General features: G+C 43.6%; 1 protein-coding gene across 1 annotated transcript; it reads left to right on the top strand.

The window, feature by feature from the left end:
* The first annotated feature begins 694 nt into the window (after positions 1-694).
* On the top strand, positions 695-10,476 carry LOC142838446 (aldo-keto reductase family 1 member B7-like). The gene is made up of 10 exons (XM_075953923.1): positions 695-868; positions 3,358-3,525; positions 4,487-4,603; positions 6,072-6,149; positions 7,250-7,372; positions 7,645-7,751; positions 8,264-8,345; positions 8,777-8,860; positions 9,449-9,531; positions 10,167-10,476. Exons 1-10 carry the CDS (start codon positions 803-805, stop codon positions 10,207-10,209), a joined length of 951 nt encoding a protein of 316 aa, XP_075810038.1. The 5' UTR covers positions 695-802; the 3' UTR covers positions 10,210-10,476.
* The last annotated feature ends 14,743 nt before the right edge of the window (positions 10,477-25,219 follow it).

Raw genomic sequence — 25,219 nt, forward strand, 5'->3', positions numbered from 1 at the left:
AGTTATCAAATCTGAAAGAAAAGCAAATAAGAATGAAACAGGAAAGAAAAGAAGGGAAGTAGGGGGAAGAGGAGAGAGAGAGAGAGAATTTTGGTGGGAAAATATCACATACAAATGACTAATGGGGAATTTCTAATTTAGAACAACTCACCCCCACAACCTTACAGCAATTGTGTGAACACAAAATAAACCACAGGCCCTCCCAGAGCTACACCTGGCACAGAGACTATTAAAACCTCACATAAAAATCTTTCTGCGGGGACTTCAGCCAATTGTCTCTTTAATCTCACACTGACAGCCCTTGTTATTAATAATACTGTGGCTAAACACAGTGGTTTCAAAAGTAATTGATGTGGCTGGTCCGGCAGCAGGAGACGGCTATCCGTACTAACTCGTATCAAAATGATTGCTATAGCCTCCTAGTTTTTCCTTGAATTCTCCCACTGCTGAAAACGTCTTGAACAGTGGCAGGGTTCACTGAGTGTGTCCACTCTCACAGCGATGGGCCTTCTTAAGTAAACTAATTCATTCTCCACGCCGTGTTCTTGATGTCCACAAACACGCGTGAGTTCTGCTACAGCAGCCTTCGCCTTCTGCAGCAGGGAGATTCTGCATTCTAGAGGGTTTAATCGGTCTTACGAAACACCGCGATGTACTTCCTGTGCCAAGGCCCGCTCTTAGGCTGTGGCTGTTTGCCAGCAGGAGGAGCCCGCCTCCCCAAGGACGCGCCTAACCTTTATCAGCTTCCTAAAGTAAGCCAGAGGTGCCTATCAGCTCTCTCAGGACAGTTTCTGTAACAACCATGGCAGCCTTCGTGGAGCTCAGTACCAAAGCCAGGATGCCCATCGTGGGCCTGGGCACCTGGAAGGTAGGTGTGCAGTCGTTGGAAAACTCCTTCTTACAAGTGGGGAGTGATCCTGGGCATTTTCTCCTTTTTGCACAGCGTCTGCAGGGGATGGGGGTTGGAATCCTAGAGCCAGGACCCAGCTTGCTTTCAGCTTCTGCCCTGCTTCAAGCCTCAAAGCTCAGACTGGTTTTTCCCAGCAGGCTGACAACTTCCCAAACAAGTGTCAGGTTTCCAGCTGTTTCTGGACTTGGCAATGAACAACAAAAATACCATCTCCAGGCAGTTAGTCTTTTTGTAAGCTTTTCCTCTGAATTACTTAACGATTTACAGGTTTGAGCTGTGTGTTTCCAGTTGGGTTATTCCGAGAGAGAACACTGAGTTACAAATGACCCAGTTTTTCTTGCTGTCCATGAGGAAGAAAGGACTCCATTTGGAACATCTGAGCGGCCTGGGAGCCTGTGGAAAAGGCAGCCTCAGACCCCAGTCCAGGCTACTGAACTGGCGCCTGCACTTTTTACAGGGACACCCCCCCCCTCCATGTGTTCCCCACACATTAAAGCCTGAGCCGGCTCAAGATGACAGAGAGCCCGGGCTAGGAGTCTGCTAGGGTCCCACGCTGGCTGTAGTCATCTCTTCTGCCAAGTGCTCCAAGGCCCACTTCAGGGCATAGTGAAGCAGATTTGCTCCGTATCAGAAATTTCACATCCACTGAAGCAACAAATAATCACTTGGAGATCACCAGGGAATCTACTCACCCGGAAAAATCAGCCGAGGTGAACTTTCAGAGTTCCCGCAGTGATGTAGGGTCTCTCAAGGAGTCGTTTTCAGGATGGGGTGCTGCTGGAAAGGGACAATGAGTTCACCAGTGCAGGAGCAGGGAGATGGGACTTGAGCCTGGACCCCAGTGCCTCTGAGTGGCTGGCAGCAATTCCTTGACCCCATGATGATATAGTTGTTGATCTCTGCTATGTACACTTCTCTATGTTTGACAACTGCAGCAAGAATGTCTAGACTTGGTGGGAGGTGGATTTACTTACTGTTGTCTGAGACAGGCTCGTGCAGCCCAGGCAGCCTTAGAGCTCACTAACTGGCTGATCTCCTGACCCTCACCCGCACCTCTACCTCCCAAATGCTTGGAATTATGAGCATGGGCCACCGCACCCAGAATGTGTGCATTTTTTTGCTTTTATTTTTAATCAGACCGTGATGCGTTCCAGGCTGTCTCTAGCCTCACTATCCTCCTCTCCTGCCTTTGTCCCTCCTGTGCTTGGGATGCAGGCTTGCACTATTATACTTGACTAACAGCGAGTTCTAAGTTTTGTTTCTGGAGGCAGGGTCTCACTGTGTAGCTGTGGCTAGTGTGGAACTTGTTGTGTAGAACAGGCTGGCCTCAAATCACAGAGATCAGCCTGCCTCTACGTCTATACTGCTGGGATTAAAAATGTGTATTACCATGCCTGGCTTAACTTTTTTTTATACATGTTTTGTTAGTTTGGTAGTGTGGTTGTGTGCATGCAAACACATACATTTGCACACTCAACTACTTTTATGCCATGGTGTGCATGTGGCCTTTGGAAGGATAGTTTGTATGCGTCAGCTCTCTCCTTCTACCATGTGAGAGCTGGGGATTGAACTCAGGTCCTAAGGTTTGGCAGCAAGTCCCATTACCCTAGGAGTCATCTTGCTTCCTCTGCGAAGTGAACTTTAAGGGTTTATTTTCCTAATCCAATATCTGCTTGGCTGGTGGAAATTGGGAGAAGAATATCTATTTCAGATATTCTTTTGTTTTTTGTTTCTTATTGACAGAAATGAAAATCCATTGCTGTGTAGTTTCCTATTTGTTCCCCCTCCCGAAACAGTGAATATATAACGGATTGCATACGGATATGCAACCCTATGCATGCCTTACTAAGTGACAGGCGGTACACCAGAATCTTTATGTTCATTGTTGAAAGCAAGCAATGTAAGGACCTTATCAGGTAGGCTGTCTTGACTGCTGTTTTGCAGTCAAGGTATAAAAAACCTGCAACCTGCTCAGCCTCTGAACTCTACTCATGGGAGAGTTCATATTAACTTACAACAACTATAGTTTAAGTGTTTATAACTGTCTGGGGGTCTGAGGATTCTTCTGGTCCACTGTAGATTCGAGTTTAGTCTTTAGCAAGTTGCAAGGGGAGCAACTGAAGAGCCTTCAAGGTCAGCTTAGATTAGAGAAGAACTCGTTTTTGGCTAAGACAGAACATAGGTGATAATCACAAAAACAATTCACAGTTTAGGATACAACATATGAATGAAGATCAATAGATGAAACCAATTATATTATATGCTAACCATAAAAATTAATAAAATGATCCAGTCTTTTCTTCTAAAGAGTTTTCCAAAGGATGTTTCCCTACTCCTGACACCAGTATCTATCTGAAATAGATTCTAGCCAGGCTGTGGTTTGAGAATCTGATCTATGTGGAGCCTTGGAAGAATGGCTTCTAAGGGTCTCTTCTGTTGCCTTCCAGTCTCCCCCTAATAAAGTCAAAGAAGCTGTGAAGGCCGCCATTGATGCTGGGTACCGCCACATTGACTGCGCCTATGCCTATCAGAATGAGAATGAAGTGGGGGAAGCCATCCAAGAGAAGATCAAGGAGAAGGCCGTGAAGCGGGAGGACCTCTTCATTGTCAGCAAGGTAGAGTGGATCCCTTGGTGGAGGGGACTTCAGGCAGGTAGAAGTATCTGGGAATGGGCAGCTTCAAGAGTTTATCAGCCTCCCCCATCTGCGGTATTCTCCCAGCACCTCTCTCCCACCTTCATTCTATCTCTGGATCTTTATCCATGCCAAATCAGTACTAGTAAGAAAATGCTGATGCTGGTCTCCTACAGTATTGGATCTCTTATAGTAGTGATGGCTTCATTGAGCCTCCTGGTGTTCTTGACCTCCCTGTTTTCAGCAGTGGGATCTACTCTCCAAGGGGCAGTACGGGGTATGGTTGGGATGGCCTCTGAACCTTACTGCTTGCTTAACGCGACTGCGGTCTCAATGGCCCTGGTCTTGATGTTCTCAGACATGTGTGGTTTGAAAATGGTGGGAGTATTATTTATTGTCATGTACAAATTTCCTTTTATTTCAAACCAATAAAACGTGTGAATTACAAATTGTTATAAAAAGCAGAGGTGTTGAACGTTAGGTATTTGGGGAGCTTTGGCTCTGTGCTGGCGCATGCTTGTTCAAGGAAATCGTACCGGGTCTGACACACAGCCCCAGTGTTGGTGTGGGTATGACTGATGGACTTGGGGGTCAGAGCAATTAAAGGGTCATCTGCTCCCAGTGCAGATACTTGAACTTTAAGGGTCAGACGCAATTTCTTCCCTCTGAGAACTGACACCAAGAGACTAATATAGGAATGTCAACTTCTAATTAGGAATCAAATGTTCTAAATGAAACAGAATACCAAGAGCATGAAAGAGGACATAGGCATGACCATGACCTTGTTGAGGGCTGGTGACCTATTCTAAATATTAACTAAATGTATTATAAACCAATGGCCTGACCTGGTTTTAGGTCAACAGCAAATCTCAAAGGAGGGAGGGTGACTGTGGAGTGGCCCTTTCTTTACCCCGTCCTAACGTTCTCACGTCACACTCTACAGCTGTGGTCCACCTTCTTCGAGAAAAGCCTGGTGAAGAAAGCCTTTCAGAAAACCCTCACGGATCTGAAGCTGGACTACCTGGACCTGTATCTAATTCACTGGCCACAGGGATTCCAGGTTTGAGCTGCTTTTTGCCCCATCTGTAGCAGCTGAGCAAATGTCAGAAACCAGCAGCTGTGCCTGAGCTGGGGCAGGGGGATGGACTGTATCAGGAGTTCTGCACACAGCAGAAAGTCAGTGGCCTAAAAAGCACATAGGTGGAACTTTCTGTCCTGCCAGCCAACTCCCAAATAACCACAGACACTTTTTGTTATTTATAAATACTTGGCTTGTTACTAACTAGTTCTTACAAATTAAAACTTAAATTCATCCATATTTATCAATTTACATGCTGTGAATTGGCTCATGGCTTGTATCCTCATCTTCTACACGTCCGGCTTCCTCTGCACCTGGGTGGTGACCCTGCCCTTCCTCATCCCTGCTCTCTCTCTCTAAGTGCTGCCTAACCTCTCCCTGCCTGGCTATTGGCCATTCAGTTCTTTACTAAACCAATGAGAGCAACACATCTTTACAGTGTACTAAAAGACTGTTCCACTATAAAAGCAGCTGGCCTGTCACTTTCCTATTCATTCCCAGCCCAGTCCCCTAGGCAGAGAGGATGCGAATCTCTTGGGACAGTCTTGTATGACACACATCAAGGATCAACCTTTTGCCCTTTATAGCTCCCCTGCATGGGGAAGAGGCATCCGGGAGCAAAACCCAAATATAGGAAAGCTGGCAGATAATATAATCTGAAAAACTATGGCTCCATGCCTGCTTGTTCCTCAGAGTGAAAAGGGGTTGTGGAAGGTATGGAGAGATAGCTCTGCAGTAAAGAACACTGGTTGCTCTTCTAGGGGATACAGGTTTAATTTTTAACACCCACACGGAGGCTCGTAACGGTCTGTAACTCCAGTTCCGAAGAATCATACATCCTATTCCTGCCTCCACAAGCACTTGGCAAGCATGTGGTTACACAGACAAACATGCAGGCAAAATAATCATTCACATAAAAACAAACAAACAACAAAAAAAAACCCTGCAAAATCTAAAACCAACAAAATCTTTTTAAAAAGTGAATGTAGAGGGAAATTGAAGGGATGTGAATTCTCATTCTACTGTACATGTGACCAGTTTGGGTGATGACTGCATACTATCCCAAATTTCAGATTTAGGCTGCAAGGACAGACACTGGCTAGTATCCTCCCCTGTTAGCCATGCCATTTTCATATGACCCTCGTCTAATAACCTTGAAGCCAAAATGCCCCACCCAGTATCTATGGCTTTAGGTATATTGAATTAATCTCAGTGGTGACAATAATAGCTTTGACAATGTACTAAGGACAGATGGTCAGACACTGTCCACCAGGGTCACATGCAGGGTTTCCATCCCACAGCAGACTGCCACATAGATGATTCTGAACTTTTCTGTGAAAAATGGCTGTGCGGGCATTTTTCTTTGGGAATCCATTGCCCTCAAACCTTGCTTCTCAGAAACAGGTACCCATGTGTAGGTCCTAATGAGGTTTTTGTCTTGCGTTTACAGGCTGGAAATGAATTTTTACCAAGAGACGATAAAGGCAACGTTCTTGTCAGTAAATCCACATTCTTGGATGCTTGGGAGGTAGGTTAGAGCTTCTCTGAGTGTGCTCAGAGATAAAAACTTCTGTCAGGACCCCTTGACACTCCACCATGGCATGAAAAAGCCCAAGAGCCCTGTGTCTACCTTCACTATTCCTGTTTCTTTCTTTTCTATTCATGTATTTGATATGCGCTTGTGGAGGTCAGAAACCTTGTGTGGGAGAAAGTTCTCTGTCTCAACGATATGAGTTTCTGGGAATAAAATTTGGTCACTCCACGTCACATAGACACATTTTGATCTTCCTCTGAAGCCCAGGTAGACTTTAAATCATGAGTCTTTTGCCTCAACGTCCCCAACTTATCTGGGATTTTTCAGCCTACACCCAGACCCATCTGCTGTTGTAATTCCTCTCGTTGCTGTCCAACACAGCTTGATGTTCTGTGAGGAAGGCCTTGAAGATATATGGGCCCTGGTAGGAGTGCCTATCTTTGCACTGGAAAAGGGCTGAAATCTATCCTACTGACTACCTGCTTAGCCCCAAATGGAGTCAACCCAAGGATGTAGGGTTTATAGATTATTACCACAGTGATCTTGTTCTAAACTTTCACAAAGATAATGATCCAACCCTAGAGCAGCAGAACATGAAGTTATGATCCATTCATTGTAAGTTCCTGTCCAGTAGCTGCTAGGATCAAAGCATATACAATGTGTTTGCTGTTGAGATTCTTTCAGTCCAAGTGCTAAGGTTTCTGTGGATGAGCCCTCAGCCCCAGTGCTAGGGGACCTCAGCTTATTTGACAGTTCAAACAACATAGGAATCAAAGAGGGAAGGAAGGAATTGTCTGATCCCAGGAGAGACATTAAAGAGAGTTTGATTTGGGCCTGGAAAGTAAAGGGAAGAAAGGTGGTAAAATTATGAACAGAAGCCAGAACTTCAGTTTTCCTTCTTGGTTACAGCTGAGCAGGGGACAGGTAGAAGGCCTGGAACCAGCCATGCAGGCACCACAGTCTAGCTGGAGATTCCCTTTAGTGATTCACTTGACCTTGTCACACGGAAGCCATTCCTCCTATCCAAGACGAGGCCAACTCAGCATCCGTGTATCCTCCTGCAGTCATCTAATTGGTGTTCCTCACTGTGACAGGCCATGGAGGAACTAGTGGACCAGGGGCTGGTGAAAGCCCTGGGCATCTCCAACTTCAACCACTTGCAGATTGAGAGGCTCCTGAACAAGCCTGGACTGAAACATAAGCCAGTGACCAATCAGGTACATTCTCTTTGGTGAAGGACCCTGGTCTGGGACAACTTCAACACTGGGAGGCAATTTCCATACTAGCTACTGAGTCTCATCTCTGAGGTCTGTGTTCAGGATGCTCAGGGAGCTGGGAGGCAGATCTCTGGGTCTGGTTTGGAGCATATCTATCATTGATTTGCATTTGGTCTTTGTTTGTATTTGCTCATGTGGAGAAGTCTTTCTGAGCCACTCAGAAAGTGGCTAGTGGCCTAGTTCCCTAGTGATGGCGATGTTTTCTTTTGCAGATTGAGTGCCACCCATTTCTCACCCAGGAGAAACTGATCCAGTACTGTCACTCCAAGGGCATTGGCATCACGGCCTACAGCCCTCTGGGTTCCCCAGACAGACCTCAGTAAGGCTTCAGAATGGTGTCTTTTCCTTTTAACGTTCTTAAAACAGTATTTGGTAATTGGTTAGTAATTCCCAAGATACTAGGAAAAAAATGTGTCTATCTTTGGCAATGTGTTGAGCCACCTGAGGGAATGCAGCTGTAAAAATTTTTGGAAAACCCAACAGTGGTCCTGGCTGATACTCAGAGAAGAGGTTATTTCTGTCTTGCATGGCTAGGTCATACTTTTCAACTGCTAAATTTCTGGTCCATAGCTGGACTCCTGGAGAGACACAAAGCTCGCTCTCTCTCTCTCTCTCTCTCTCTCTCTCTCTCTCTCTCTCTCCCTCCCTCCCTCCCTCCCTCTTCTTTCCTTTCTTCCTTCCCACCCTCCCTTCCTTCCCCTCCCCCTCTCTCTGCCTGTCTCTCAGATGGAGAAGGCTTTCATGCTCAGCCTTGGCACTGTCCTGGCAGTAATGTTCATAGGCATGTAGTAGCCATGGTGATTTTCACGCCAGCCATCTCTCTTCCCCTAGAGCCAAGCCAGAAGACCCTGTAGTACTGGAGATTCCCAAGATTAAGGAGATTGCTGCAAAGCACAAGAAAACTGCAGCCCAGGTAAAATGGAGTAATTCCCCCTATATCTGACCACCCATTCATTCTTGTATTCGTGTGTTTTACTGCTATTGCCTTCTTTTACCGCATTGGAGGGGAAGAAATGAGAAATCTAAGTTTGTTAGGACCTCCAGGCAAAACCACTGGCATCAGGGAAGGGCTGCCTCTGTCAATCAGCTTCCTGTCAAACCCCTAGGCTCAGCCTCATGAACATTGCCATCTGGACACAGTCTCAGCCTCATGGCCACAAGCTACCCACCTCCTTCCTATCTAGGAAAATCAGTGCTGCCTCCAGCATCAGGGGCTGTAAGATGAGGCCTGGCAAGTGTCTCTAATAATAGCTAAAGCCACAGAGAAATACAATTACCATTTATCTCACTAGGAGGGGTTCTTCATAGGTACGTGCATACCTGATGTCCCCTCTTTGTACACAGGTTCTGATTCGGTTCCACGTCCAAAGGAATGTGGTGGTGATCCCCAAGTCTGTGACACCCTCCCGCATACAAGAGAACATTCAGGTAAGATGTGACCTCATCATTTGCTAGTCCCACTCGGTGGAGAGGGGTTGGGAAAGATCCTGTCCTTGAACTTTAATCCCACCCCTTCATTGCCAGTGTGACTTCACTTCTTCCAACTAACTACCTGACCAACACTTAGGCTAGGGAGCTGGCCTCAACAGAGCTGCAGCGATTACATGCATGTGGGCCATGAGTGGGTTGGAGGCAGGCACCAGCAAAGGCCTGTCAGATCTGAACGTCTGAGCTTTGTCCTACTGAGGAGATTCCTGTTACCCTTGAGCACTTAGATCACAGACCCACACTGTCCTGGTCAACTGTGGACTCTCTTGGTCTACTCATGCACCTTTTTGTAGAAGGTGATGCAATGGATTGAAAAAACCGTGCCTCCTACATGGCCCTCAGGATATCAGTCACTGCACACACTGCACACACCTACAATGCTCCCCTTCCAGGACATCGATATCTCTAAATTATCCAGTCAGCATTTAGAGAAGAATTTGGAGGCATTATGCCTGAATGTGAGGAACACCTATAATCTTAGATCCCATCAACACTTTCCTTGCTAAGGATGTTTTTGGAACTTTCTAGGTCTTTGACTTCCAGCTGAGTGATGAGGAGATGGCCACCATTCTTAGCTGCAACAGAAACTGGAGGTCCTGCGGCGTGTTTGCGTAAGTATCATCAGGTTAAGTAGGAGGGTGATCAGGGCGTTATCTAAGAGGACAGTGCTCTTGTATCAGGATTTGTGAGTGGAGTCACAGATCGATGGACTCAAAAGTAAACCTAGCTGGCTCGTACGAGAAACCCTACCACTTACTAGACATGGAGCCTTGGGTTGTTTGGATATTACCAAGTTGCTCTATCTACAGAGCAGGGATGACAGTATTAATTGCAGCAACCATCCACTGAGTACTAGTTTAGGATATAGCAGACATTTTAAGCTCTTTGCTTATATTAGTATCTTATTTAATACTCATAACCCATCTGTCAATTTCAGTTGTACTTCCCACTTCACAACAATGTGAGAATTTGAGGCCCCCGGTTGTGTGTCAACTTGCTTATGATCCCTCATTATAACAATCTACTGGTGACCAGGTCACTGCTTGTTACAGACCCTCCTTCCTTAATAGTCCTCTCATCCTTTTGGGTGACATCATGGTCTGTGTGCCCTATCTCATTTCCTCATGGTCTTATGGGAGCCGGGACTCAGAGAGCACAATGGTGCTGAATAGACCACTGAACGATGCCTCTTAGGTCACACTTGTTGCTTCTGGGGAACAATTTCTTCTTATGCTTGTTGCTGCAGGGCAAGTCATCTCGAGGACTTCCCTTTCCACGCCGAATACTGACACAGATTCACCTGATGAGTTTGCCCAGTCGCCCTCTTCAAGGGTTACCAGGACTCCTATCATTGCCAAGCCTACCAGATACCACACCGAGCCAGCCACAAGAAGACAATTCTGCATTTAAACCTCATGTTCAGCTAGAGGCAGCCTGTCACAGACAGGACAATGGTTTTCACTAATTAGATCTGGCCAAATGTTTGTCTTACCCCAGAAACACTGGTAATCCTGAGGATATAAAGATCAAACAATAAAAATAACAATCACCACACACATTTAGCAGTCAGGAGAGCTTTCTGAACGCCGTGGGTCCAACTTTCACCATTCATATTTTACAGAAGAGGAAATGAAGCCAAGAACTTGCTGAGGGCCCCAGGTAGAAAGTGGCTACAGTAAGTTTCAAAGGAAGAGTGCTCTTGGGGAGAGCTCAGGACAATTTGCTGCCTTCCTCATCCCAAGCCTTCTTCTGGCAGGTACCTGCCTCTTTCCCCAAAGACTTGACTCTTTCCTCTTCTTGCTCTTCCCTCTGATATGCCATGACAAAGGTCAATGCCGCTGGTAGAAGAGCCCTTAAAAGTCACACAATGCCACGAGAGAGAGAGAGAGAGAGAGAGAGAGAGAGAGAGAGAGAGAGAGAGAGAGAGAGAGAGAGAGAATGGCATTTGTGGGAATGGGGCAGGGAATGAGGGAATCTGGACATGACAACATTAACTGTTGCTGATAATCTAGAACTCTATTCCTAGAAAGTATGTTAAGAAAACATTCTTAGAAACATTTCCAATTATTTAGGAATATCCACATGAAAGCGTAATGAGCAAATGGTCATCCATTTTACAAAGAAAACAAAACTAACAGTTTGCCATATTTAGTCCAAATACTTTTTTAAAAGAAATTTATTCAAGATCCAAGTTGTAGTCAAGACAGGGGAGGATCATTCCTCCATCCTTGCTCCCCATAATCGCTGTCCATTGATGGTTTCTGAGGCACCTCATTCTCTGCTGCTCACAGGCCCATTTAACACTCAGTATCCTGCTCTGCTCCTCCCCGGGGCCCATGGTGATGGGGATGGGAGGACACCCACTACCCAAGCTTCCTAGTCAAACTTCTGGGATTAGTCATTGAGGTTCTGTTAGGAGGTTGAACATCAGCAGAAAAAGTCATCATTGTCTGAACACGTGATCCCAGATCTTCCTAATCAAGCCTCCACATTGCTACTGACTCCTACCAGCTGACAGCGCTTCTGGGATTAGGGTATCCCCCTTTCTCCTGTATCCTCTCATCTCAAGGAGTTGTTGGTTGTTTTTTACTCTTTACTCTTTGAGGGGTCTACTACCCAGCTCCCAAATAATCACACGGAGACTTATTCTTTCTTATGAATGCCTGGCCTTAGCTTGGCTTGTTTCTAGCTGGCTTTTCTTAACTAAAATTATCCTATCTATCTTTTGCCTCTGGGCTTTTATCTTTCTCTATTCTGTATACCTTTCTTCTTACTCCATGGCTTGCTGTATAACTGAGTGGAGGGCCACTGGTGTCCTCTCTCCTTCTTTTCCCCCTTCTCTTTTCTCCTCCTATTTATTTTCTCTGCCTGACAACTCCACCTATCCTTTCTCCTGCCTAGCTATTGGTCATTCAGCTCTTTATTAGGCCAATCAGGTGTTTTAGACTAGCAAAGTAATACAACCTCACAGAGTTAAACAAATGCACCATAAAAGAATGCGACACACCCTTAAATCATTAAACAAATGTTTCACAGCATAAACGAATGTAATACATCTTAAAATAATATTCCGCAACAAGAGATGGTGGTCTCTTTTCGCCTAAGCTCTGACAGGAAAAAAATAACCTCAGAAAAATGAACCTTCTCGCTCCTTCTCCCCTGATTCCGTCACTAAGGGCAGCAGCATCTGTTAGCTGGGCTTCATCTGTTTATGAGTGAACAGCACTGGAAAGCCAGTGTCTGTGGCAGCGCTCAGCCCCTGGAGTCTTCTGACTTCACTCTGTTCTGCTGGGAACCTGGAGGCCAAGTTCTGGAACAAGCATGCAAACACAGGCTTTATAATATCAGCCGGCAACATCAGCCCTTAAGAGTTCATCAGACAAAGAACCACACACCCACAGCTGCGCTCTCTCTCAGCTCTGAGGAGCCCTTTGCTTTGCCCCACTGGAGGCCTGCCCTGCTTCCTCACAGCGCGAGCAGGGGCTGGCAGCCAAGGCCGTGTCTAACTGCGAAGGAGAATACAGCTGCAGAAGAGAGGGTGGGGCTGCTTCAGGAGCTGCAGCTTGGATCAGCCAGTGGCTCCCAAGTCTAGTTGCGGTTAGAGATCATTGCGCGGTGCTACAGCATCACAGTCAGCCTAACGTTCCAACACCATCTATGACCATGAACTCCCTTCCTAATGAGTCCTTGGAAAAGTCTATGTTTAGGAAACTTTTATTTATGTGCTTGCCACTTCTTTCTTCCTGTGCATTTCAATTCTGTGCCCAGCGACAGCACGGAACAGGCTCTCCTAGCCTTCAGCCAAGCAGGAAACCACACAAATACCACATCAAGCTGCTTTATGTCTATGCTCTACCCATTTGGTTTCTTGATAACTGTCTCCAATTAGTGGACACAGTTAAAATTCAACCAATCAGTGTGAATAGCATCTTCCAGGACCCTGAGAGCTGCATACCTGGCTCATTCAAAGAGCTCCTAGTACTTCATTGCATACTGCTTCAGCTTCTCCTGGGGGACCATTCTGACCTTTTTCTCTTTTAGATATGCCTGGGTTCAGTGGTTATATCCTTATCTGTTATGGTCCTTTTTTATCATCAACATAATTAGGATAAGAAAATATCCAGGCCATTACTGAGGCACACGTCTGGGAGCCTTCATGGAGGTCTCTCCTGAGAGCAGTAACTGACAGAGGGAGACCTATCCCAGTGTTGGGGGCACATTCCTAAAAGGTGGCTGGATGGAAGAGAAAAAGAAACACCTAGATGAGTTCCAGGATCCATTTCTTATTCCTTCCTGTTTCCTGATCTGTTCTGATATGAGAATTAGATTTCTATTCCTACAGTGTGCCCTCCCCATCACAATGGACCATGCCCTTACTAACCGGAAGCCAGAAAAAAAACCTACATTCTTTTTTTAACTTGCTTTCTGATAAGTACTTATTACACAACAGAAAGTAACACAGTATCTGAGGTCAGCCAAACCTTAAGGGGTTCATTCACCTGTCCAGAGATAAATGGAAGAGAAAAACAATGTAATTCATGGGGACAAAAATCAAACAAGACAGAGTTAGCACAATGCCAAGGGAGGGATACCATGAGAATCAATATGAGCCAGAGGCAGTCCTCCAGAGAGGGAAACCAACGCGAGATGTCACATTATTTCACCTCTGGAGAATGTGAACCTTGGGCACCACAGTATAGATAATATTGATGCCATCTCCTTTCTCTGCTTCTTCACAGCCAAACTATTCTCACAAGCTATGTATTTAAAATTCCGTCACTACCTTACATCCAAGCGAATGAGGGAAGCCATGTCATACCACCAATGCAAAATGTCTAACACACAACAATAGCATTCACCCAATCACCGTTGGAGCCTGATTGCAGGGAATGCCTACTCTTTCAAGTGTGGATTCTCATATGGATGACATTTGTTCCCAGCAGCTCCAGGAGAATCACTGCTGATTTGAGAACATTAGAACCTGTTACAGGAAATGTAAAGAAGGGAGATGGTCCTCCAGGTCAGCAGAGAGGAAAGGAAGGAAAGGCTGAGCAGAAGCCTTGGGAAATGACTACCTTAGAGGCCAGAATGCGGCTGGGAAGCCTGGTCTTGGGAAGGAGAACGAAGGAAGGGCCCACATGGCTTCCAGCTAGCTACACCAGTACCCAGAGTGCACAGACACCTTCCATGTCTCTTTGTCACTCCTGCTGAGACCAGAGAGCTAAATGAGAAAAATCTGTGAAAACAGTCTATGGCAGCATTACAAAGCAGAGGAGTGGGTTTGCTAGGCAAATATTTGTCAACCGTATGAAGATGTGTTAAAAAGCCAAGGAGCCAAAAGAAGAAAAAAAAAAGCTAAACAGCCAGTAGTTAGGCAAGAGAGATAGGCGGAACTTCCAGGTATAGAGAGGAGAGGAAGAGGAATCTTGGCATACCGGAGAAGCCAGGAGACATGGAGAGGAAACAGAAGGTGTAAGATGAAAGAGAGATAAATCCACATGGTAAAGATATAGATGAATAAAAATGGGTTAATTTAAGCTTTAAGAACTAGTTAGGAACAAGCCTAAGGTATAGGCTGAGATTTCGTAATTAATAAGAAGTCTCTGTGTCATTATTTGACAGTGGGTTGGTGGAACAGAGTAGGACTTGTTACATATAGCATCCAATAAGGGGGTACATATTTCCACGTAGGACCCGAGAAAGCTTAAAAAGAGATGTTCCAAACACACAGACAGGGAGCCAGACACTGCTTCCTAGTCTGTAGTCTCTCTGGCAGGGGGCAGCAAACAGAGGCATGGCTCCCAGCTATTGCCTGTGGCCTCCAGCCAGCCAGCGCCATGTGCTGAGCCATGCAGTGGGTTTAAGGCTTGGATCACGTGGTCAGGGAAGGTTGCAGTTGTGCAGTAAAGCAGTTCAGACTGAGAAAATATTTAAAAAGATACAGTAAAAACTGGGTACAGACAGTCACAGGAAACATAGATTAAAAATAAGTCTTTAAAGAGAGAGCAAAATAATGTAAGTCTAATGAGAGAGCAAAGTAATATAAAAGAAATAAGCCATATACAGATGGGAAATACCCAGGGTATCTGGATACTGTATGGTGCTTTGCTGACTTTGAATTTTGTGAAAGATGATGAGTGAATGGCAGCTGCTAAGAGACACTGGTTTATGAAAGGGACTGCTGAATTAAACCAGCCTATTCATCTTAGAGATGTATTGGTTTCAGAATTGAAGTTGGGAAATGTGTTGTGTTGGGGGAGAAGTTATGCCTTTGTTTCCACAGAAAACAAAAAGTTATGGTTTTCCTCAAAATTAACATAGATTAGATTTGATAGGGGAGACCTCCTGAATTTTGACTACAGACATGCATTAAAAAAAAAGAAAGAAAAACTATAGGACAGGTAACATATATGCTGACCCTTCTACTATAGGGACAACTCTGAGACTGGAGAAGAAATAATAAATCTTGTTTGCTACAGAGTTCTTATGACTTATGCCATCCTTTCATACGACACAGATATAGATTTATAGTTTGGTTATATAGTCCAAAAGGATCTTCAGAGTTGATGGGTGCTTTTTACCTGTAGTGTGGAGTGGCAGGCAGCGTTCCTGCCCAGCTCCCGCACGGCTAGCTTAGCCCCGGAAATAATAACATGGAAATTGTATTCTTTTAAACACTGCTTGGCCCATTAGCTCTAGCCTATTACTGGCTAACTCTCACATCTTGATTAACCCATTTCTATTAATGAGTGTAGCACCACGAGGTGGTAGCTTACCAGGAAGGATCTTAACCTGCATCCATCTTGGAGAGGAGAGCTATAGGGTGTGCCTGACTCGGCTTTCTTTCTCCCAGAATTCTGTTCTGTCTACTCCACCCACCTAAGGGCTGGCCTATCAAAGGCCAAGCAGTTTCTTTATTAATTAACCAATGAAAGCAACAGATAGACAGATGACCCACCTACATCATTTACCTGTTCAAACAGTAACAGAAAATCATCTTTAGTTGCCTTGTACACACTGTATATTTCCATACTTGTGTTAATGAACATATGCATATTACCTTTAAGACTTTATGGTGTTTTCAGAAAAAAAGAATCAGATACCAAAGAAGACAAGTAGCCCAGGTGATCCAGTCTCACTGAATGCTTCTGTTGCAGTTTCCTTATAATTCTGCATCCAGAATAACTCAAAAGCTGTAACCTGAGATGGTCCAGCCTCACAGACTATCTAGCCAAGACTTCAGATAAAAGCTACATTTTCCTATCACACAGAGACTAAACAAAAAATAATGCATACAACTAGCTCTCCTAGGACTTGACGATTATTTCAAATTTTCAGGGTCCCCTAAAGATGCCATCACCCCCAGACAACATAAAGCAGTCTAGAGAACATGCTTCCTGCATTCCCGAGAGGTAGGGTGGGTGGTTTTTGGACATTTGGTGGATTATGGATGTTTGTTATTGTTTAGAGGAGTTGGTTTCAAGTTGTTATTGGTCATGGTCAGGAAAGCAGCTAAATAAAGGAGACTGGAGAAAGGATATAGTAGACAAATGATGGGATAAAAGGGTAGATTGTTGAGACTGCTTTTGAATAATCACTAACTCAATTTTTTTACCTTGGTATGAATGTTTATATATTGGTACATATTTGAAGTTATTTTTGTATATGTATACACACATATATGTATATATATATACATATATATATATATGCTTCTACTCTTGTTTAAGGTATTGAACCTATGCGGCTCATTCAAAAATGTAAGGTTTTAGCCCTTGAAACCTATTTTTAGTATAATAAAGACAGATTAGTAGTTAGTCATCTGCAACAGTCAAATTTATAGTCAAGTTATATATGTTTTCAAGGTCAAACACAAATATAGTTTAAATAGAGAGATGGTCTTTAAACACTTCAGAGACCTATAGAATATGGCATTTAAAATTTTTAATAATAAAAGGTAAAACGTTTTTCATGACAATGAGACACATCTGCTCTTGGCAGGACCATTTTACTTAAAAAAAAAAAGATGATGGGCATCAAAGAACCTCCATATGGAGTTTGTTTTCAATGTGGCAAAGCTAGCCAATTGGACTAAATACTGTTCTTGCCTCAATTGCTGACAGTATGCTATACAAATTGGATAATCAGAACACAAAAGAAGGCAACTGCCAAACTTTGCCAAGAAAAGGGTCTTCAAAATTTCTGCTTCACAAAGGAGTCAGAAATTCTAGGCCTTTAGGCCAAATATGAATGCCATAACATTGCAGAGGAACCTTGAGCAACTCTCCAGGCAGTGAGCTGTCTCTGATATTTCTACAGTTTTGGACGTTGTTTGTTCTGCACTTCCTGTTTACTCAGATAATATTATTTCCTTCTGGGATCTTTGTCAGGAGCCAATTTCCTCCTAAAATCATTACAGGAACCATCACCCTGGGGAGTCTGCAGAGAACCCCACACCCCTAATTGTATTAAGAATGGTTCTATTGACAGAGCCTACCCCACACCCAAATTGGCTGTTAATGAGAGCTATCTGTTAGCGGAACCCACCCCGCATTCCAAACTATCTCGAGAACTAGGTGTGTCATCTCCTAGTTGCGACTTCTTGGCCTACAGTGACCTGACCGAAGGTAACCTGGCTACGTGATCAACGAGAACCATGTGACCAACGTGAACCACACGGCAAGAGCCCAGAACCCTGTGCCCATCCCCCAACTCTTTACTCTATATAAAGCTATACCCCATCTCTAATAAACGGAGGCTTTGACAAACTTTGCATGGCCTTCTTCCTGTCTCCTAGCCCATATCTTCCAGGTAGTGCCTCTCCGTGACCCTGGAATAACTGAACTGCCAGGCGGGCTACTAACCCTAGACTAAGTAGCTCGCCAAGGCAATCAACAGATCTTTGATTGGATTGAAGACTAGATAGTTACAGTTTTCCTTGTTACCAAATTAAGTAAAGAAACTTACTTAAGAGATGTAAAGTTTGCAAGGTTGAGAAACACAAAAGCTTAAGATGTTTATCTAAGAAGATGTTTATGGTCAAAAAATATTTTATGATGGTAATATAAGTTATAAAAATTGCTTTAGGTATAATACCCCGGACTCACTAAGATAAATAATACAGTACTTTCTATGAATTTGCCAAATACAAATAAACAGGACATTGTGAATGTAATTCTTACCTGATATTTTTTCTTATTATATATAGTAACTATGTTAGAGTTAAACCTTTGCATTTTATTTAGAAAAACAGGGAAAATGTCATGGAATACTGTACACTATATGAAGATGTATTGCTGTAATTGGTGCAATGTAGATTGCCTTGGCGGGCCACTTAGTCTAGGGTTAGTAGCCCGCCTGGCAGTTCAGTTATTCCAGGGTCCCGGAGAGGCACTACCTGGAAGATATGGGCTAGGAGACAGGAAGAAGGCCATGCAAAGTTTGTCAAAGCCTCCGTTTATTAGGGACGAGATACAACCTTTTATAGGGTAAGGAGTTGGGGGGATGGGGCACAGGGTTCTGGGCTCTTGCCGCGTGGTTCACGTTGGTCACATGGTCCTCGTTGGTCACGTAGGCAGGAGGTTATCTTCGGTCAAGTCACAGTAGGCCTGGAAGTTGCAACTAGGAGATGACACACCTAGTTCTCGAGATAGTTTGGAATGCGGGGTGGGTTCCGCTAACAGATAGCTCTCATTAACAACCAATTTGGGTGTGGGGTAGGCTCTGTCAATAGAACCATTCTTAACACAATTAGGGGTGTGGGGTTCTCTGCAGACTCCCCAGGGTGATGGTTCCTGTAATGATTTTAGGAGGAAATTGGCTCCTGACAGTGCAATACAAAACTGAATGGCCAATACCTAGGCAGGAGGTATTGGGACAGAAATGAAGAGGAGGAGGAATCTAGGTGCATAGGAGAAGCCTGGAGACACAGATGGGAAACAGGAGGTGCAAAAAGGAAGAGAGGTAATGCGATGTGATAGAATGTAGATAAATATAATGGGTTAATTTAAATTATAAGAGCTACTTAGAACAAGCCTAAGCCTAAGACTTTAAGTCTCCATGTCATTATTTTGGAGCTGGTGGATCATAGAAAAGACTCATTGCAACAAGCTCAACTCCCTGAAGTTGTGATGTTAACATAAAACACAATCACAGCCTGTAATGGGTAATACTGTCAATTACAGGATCTAGGACAAATAAAGAGGTAAACATCTGGCACACCTGTGAGGAGTTATCTAGAGTAGGTTAATTAGGATGGGAGACCCACTCCAACTTTGGATGGCATCATTTGATAGGTTGGGGCCCTAGCTAGCTGAGTACAAACATTCCTTTCTATCTTTTCCTTGAGTTTGGATGCAGTGTGATCAGCTACCTCACATTCCTCCTTCTGTCTTCCCTGCATGAAGGACTATATACCTTCAAACTGTGAGCCAAAATAAGCCCTTTCCTGAAGTTGTTTTGGCCAGATATTTTGTTATAGCAATAAGAAAAGTTATAAAACATTAAACCTAGCTCATTCTTTTTCATTAACTTTTTCTAGACTTTGTTTGCACTTTTGACCAAGTAAATTTTATTATACACATGTATTCATCAGAATAAAGAAAGTAGGACAAGTTTCTTAAAGTATACACCAAGTGTATTTTGGCATATTCATGAAGCTAGAAGTATATATGAAAAGACTTTACTAAACATTCTGAGGTTGATTTAAAATAGCTATAGCTTATTTCCAATAAATCTCACAAGAAGTGGAATGTCTTTCTAATCCAAAATTGGGCTGTATCGGCAACTTCTTTTATCAAGAGAAGGTGGCAGAAGAGACGCTCCACACACCTCATGAATAGAGCCACTGGAATGCTATTAAGTCATGACTGTGAATAAACCCAAGCCAGCGTCCAGCAGACGAAAGAAACACTTAGGAAAAGAACCCCATTCTTGTCTGAAATCTCAATCCAGAGAAATAAAGTCAAATTTAAGAGGGAATCTGATTGATGCCATGTGGAACAAACAATTTCAGCTCAAACCTTGACCCCATAAGAAGAAATGGCTGATGTTAAAGTGAGCTGACATCTTACCCAGAGATTCCTGATTACTCCCAACTAGCCAACAAGGTTTTTTTTTCTTTTTTCTTTTTCTGACTCAGATTTCTAGGCTAAAGAAAAATATGAGCAAGATCGATAGACCTGTCTTTACTTTGTGACTCACAGTGGATTTCCAAATTATAACATTGCCACTGTCATACCACACTGTGTGCATAAGGAGTAGACTTAAGAGACTTTGTACTGTATTCTGGCGCCAACAATTACAATGTATGCTGTATTATTAATGCTGAAGTAAATCATTTAGCAATACATTATGATGGGTGTTAAGGTTTTCTACCTATAGGTGCAAAACGTCTTATCAGTAGACTTCCATAAACGGTGTAATCACACACAATCTGGAAATTAAAGTCTGCTTCAAGGTCCAACCCGAGTCAGTATTTCTTCGAGAATGTTAAATAATAATAGAAAACTTTATGTGGTACTGAGAAAAAATTGAAAATGACTAGAAAATTAAAACTCTTCCAATAGTGGTAGTTCATGCCTTTAGTCTAAGCACTTAGGAAGCAGAACCAGGTGAATATCTGTGAGTTTGAGGCAGGTCTTGTCCATGTAGTAAACTCTATAACAGCCAAGGCTACTTCTGTAGAGAGACAGTGTCTCAAAAATAAATTCCTTTTTGTTTCTTGCTTTATCAATCAAGGAGCTACTCTTGGATATTTGAAATTTAAATTCCATTTTAGATAGATCAACTCTGATGACTCAGTTTTAATACTTTAAATGGAGTTTTAATATTTTAATTATTTAATATTTAAATGATATTATTTTAAAAGATAGTCTCAAGATTACTGAACTTCTGGAGATCTGGTCACAAAGTAAGTTCTGGAATACTCAGAAAAACCTTATCTTGCATAATAATAACAACATTAAAGCTTTTTGAACTTCTGAATGAAGATTAAGAAATCCTAGTTTCATCCTAGACAAAAGTTGCACAACCTTCCTGGAGTTTGAAGAATTTACATGACTATTTTTTCTTCTAGAGAACGATTCATCATTAATGTCTCACACAGCTTTTCTTCTCATTTTCTTTTTAAAGACATAATATATTGATGGATGGGATTCAGAAAGAGCTAACTTTTTTCAGTTCTAGAGATGAAAGTTAGTTACTTGACTTTTGTGTGATAAACTTCTCCTGGGGAGATATAACACACACACATGTCTACTCAACCCCATTTAGGGAACTCACAACAGACCAAAGTACGGATACCACCAAAGTCCAACTGGGCAAAACAATGAGTTTTATTTACTTACAAGAGAACAGGTGAGGAGTTACTTATAGGAACAGAAATGATTCAAAGATGGCTGTATCACAAAAACCCACCTTAGCACTGGAGATTGCTCACAAAGCTGGGAACCTGGAGCATATTGCACAGCCTACTGGCGGCTCAACAGCTTAGAGCATCCTTTCCTGGTGCCTCGGTTGGTCTAAAACTCTTCCAGGAAGCTCTGCTGGCTTCTGCTTCTTCTTGAAAGCTGTTCTGGTCTCATAGTCTTTGTAGATTGGCTTCTCTGGGAGTCTTCTTGGTAGCTCTGTTCCTATTCCTTACTCTGACTGGGAAGGGTATAATGAATCGGGTCAGTTTCAGGGACTTCCTGAAGCTGTTTTAAGTTGTTGTTCTGTTTGTTTCATTGTTTTGCTTTGTTTTTAAACTTTCTTCTTAAGAAACTTTCTTACAAGATGGAAGGTTTCAATCTCAGAGGAGGAAACAGTTATGCTCCAGGCCCTTGCTAGGTAAGTCCTTTAAGGCCAATTTTCTGCAACTTTTCCAAAATGATTTTAAAATTTTTGAGACCCAGATTGCCATGCTTGGCCTGCAGCTGACTTTCTCTGTAGTCCAGTTTGACCTTGAACTTTATTCTTTTGACTAAGGAACTCAGGCTGGCCTTGCACTTCCCATGCAGACAACGACGACCTTGGCTTTTCAATCCTCCTAAGTACATGGCATCATAGGTATTATCCACCATGTATGAAAGAATGCCTTTTGCTTTTTTGGCAAAAGAAAAATTAACTTTCTGCTATTATAGCCAGGGTCACAGTGCTTACTCAGAACACCATTGATCACTGCTCTCTGGGTTGGATGGGGAAGCAATCCCATGAGCACCTTCTAAGCAAAGTCCTAACGAGCTTATCAGTTTGAACATGATACAGCTCTCTTCTGAGTTCTTAAAGGGAAGCTCCCACCAATCCTGTCCCAGGAGTTATCAGAATTGAAGCTGTTCTCTTGCTCTAAGCCTCTGTGAGGCACGAAAAGGTGCAGTTAGATGCTGCACCCACTTGAACCCTCTATCTCTTAACAATTTTATCTTTCTTTCTCTTATTTATTAATTCTAATCTACCCCTTCCATTTCAAGGGAGCCACTGAACAGCCCGTGTTATAGGTCGCAATCTGGACGTGCCAGGATTTTCTTTAATACCATTTCTAATCTTATAGCTCATACTGAATCAGACAGAACACTTAGCCGTCTTGTTGAGTTTCGCTTAAGGGCACCCGGATCTGAGAACATAGCATTCCAGGCCAGATTGGAACACACAGCAAGATCTGTATTTTAAAAATAAACAAACCAAAGAGAGAGCAAACAAAAAAGAACTGATCTACAGAGGGGAGATACATTCACAAGTTTCTCAATTTGTCTTCTCTTGCCCAATTACACAGCAAACCACCTCATAGAGAATTTTTTTGCCAGACAACAGATCTTCTAAACTCCGTTCCTGGATGTTATACACAGCTTTTCAGTCCTTCCAAAGCAGGTGTTTTAGCTTTTCATATTAACTTTCCGAAAAAACAGTTATTAATTTGGGGCCACAGTAAATATGACAAAGGCACACAGTCCTAAGGGAGCCCATGTGTTTTTCGCAGCATTTGCCACCCCACTCAGTACCCAGACTATTGCAGCCTCCTTCCCAGTCTAGCCTGCTGAGTACTGCGACCTCCTTATACATGTCTTTCCCACAACCCTCCAGATTTAGCCTGGGCCCTACATCCAGTTCTAGTCTGGCCTTCTGTCTTCACTTTAAGTGAGCTCTAGGCTTGGGCCAGGAACCTTCCTCCCTATTTCCCAAACCACAGGACCCTCCCATGTCACATTCAACCTTTCCTATCAGACCTATCTACCTTACACTCCAGGCTTGGACCAGGAAACACATCTGCTTAACAGCCTCTGTCCACCAGGCTTCATTCTTTACCAAGCATTTCCAGCCTCTACTCTAAGCCACCTCACATCTCCTCTCATCCAGCCTTCATGCTGACTTCAATCAGGTCAGAATTAGTCCAGCACTATATCAAATCTAAACTTGCAGTCCTTAAAATCAAGATCTGCTGTTCCCTTCTCCTCTGGACCTCAGCTCTCATAGGAAGCACAACAGGCAAAAGAGGCCCTCTATCTTCCTTCATCAGCAAAGATTAGTTCCTGTTTACATTAAGGGAATCCAGCTTCTGCCATTCAACTTTGCAGGATTTGCTGACTCATGGTGAGCCAGCAGAGAAATTCCTTTATTCAAAGTCCAAAACTGTGGAGAAATCTTCTTTGTCTTTCCAGAGGTAAGTGGACAAGCAAACTGTGGCGCACACAGACAATGGTGCAGTAATACTGAGAAAACAGCAATGAGTGATCAAGTCAGTAAATAGCACAGGGGGATTCAAAGTTTACAATAAATATGGATGTCCCTCTGGAAAACCAGCTCTTGGGACATATTGAGAAAGAAATAATTGTGAAGGCAAGAAAAACAGCCAGAAATCAATTCCTCAAGTCTTATCATTATACCCACAGGTTAGTACATCTCTCAGTTCTCATCAGAGACGCCTCTGCATGCAGTAGATGGTGTTGAACCCTGAGACTCAAAACTGGTCACTGTGCAGAGAATAAGAATGCAGAACGCTCATCTCCAAGTAGGACTTCTGTATCCCAGCCTCTTGCAAGGCTCAGAGACTGTCAAGGAATCGCCTCCTTAGTGTTAGGACTAAAGGCGTGTGCCACCTCTGCTGGCCTAGTCCTCTGATGGGCTGTAAAATGATGTGTTTGAAATGTTTACAATGTTTGTCTTATTATGTTCATTTTTATTCCTCTTGTTATTCTTTTGATCCCCACCCTTTTCCATGATCACTTCCAGCGACCTCTGAACACGTGCTTCATCTGAAAACTCTCTCTCTCTTCCTGTGTTCTCTTTCTGGTGTGCACACATATCTTTGCCTCTGTCCCTCTTATCTCTTCTCCTTCTCTCTCTCTGTCTCTCTCTCTCTGTCTCTCTCTCTCTGTCTCTCTCTGTCTCTCTCTCCTTTAATAAATGTTTATGGCTATTTTCTGTGTCTATGGGTCTGTTTACACAGGCTCCCCTTCTGTTGGGAACCTGCAGCTGCTTGGCTGCTGGCTCGTGGCATGGCAGGGCTGCCAGCCCGCCCAGGACACATGATGTATATTTTTAGAATAAAACTTCTCTCATTCATTATAACCAGACTGCAGTTTTCCCTCCTTTCATTTTTTTCCAGTCCTCCTTTCTACTTCTCCTCTCCCGAGGTCTACTCCTTTGTTAACTTAAAAAAGGAGCAGGCCTCCCAGGCATATCAGCCAAACACAGCATAAAAATGTATAATAGAACTAGGCACAAGCCTTCATATCAAGAAATGGACACCAAGAACAGGCAAAAGAGTCAGAGACACCTCCATAGCCACTGTGAGGAGTCCAGTAAGAACACTCAGCTACACAACTACATCTCTGCAGAGGATCTAGCCCAGACCCATGCAAGCTCCGTATTTCCCTATGAGTCTTGCTTAGTTGATTCTGTGGGCTATGCGTCTCCGGTGTCTTTGACCCCCTTTGGCTCCTGCAATCCCCTCACCGCTCCACCTCTCAGCCCTCGAATCTTAGGGTTCCCCTGGTTCAGTCTAGTGTTTGGCTGTGAATCTCTGCCTCTGTTCCCATCAGTTGCTGGATGAAGCCTCACTAATGACGACTGGACAGGGCAATGATCTCTGAGTATAGCAGAATATCCTTAGTAATCATTTCATAGACATTTTCCCTAGTTGTATTTGGTTCTATCCTGGGTCTCTGGGTTGTTCAGTTTCTGGTGTCTGGCCATACAGGAAGTGTCAGGCATGGGCTCCCTCTTGTGGTGTGGACTTTAAGTTGGACAAGTCACAGGTTGGCCACTACTACAAATTCTGTGCCACCATTACCTCAGCACATATTGGAGGAAGGACGGATTGTA

The sequence above is a fragment of the Microtus pennsylvanicus genome, chromosome 19, assembly GCF_037038515.1.
Source record: "Microtus pennsylvanicus isolate mMicPen1 chromosome 19, mMicPen1.hap1, whole genome shotgun sequence".
Classification (NCBI taxonomy): domain Eukaryota; kingdom Metazoa; phylum Chordata; class Mammalia; order Rodentia; family Cricetidae; genus Microtus; species Microtus pennsylvanicus.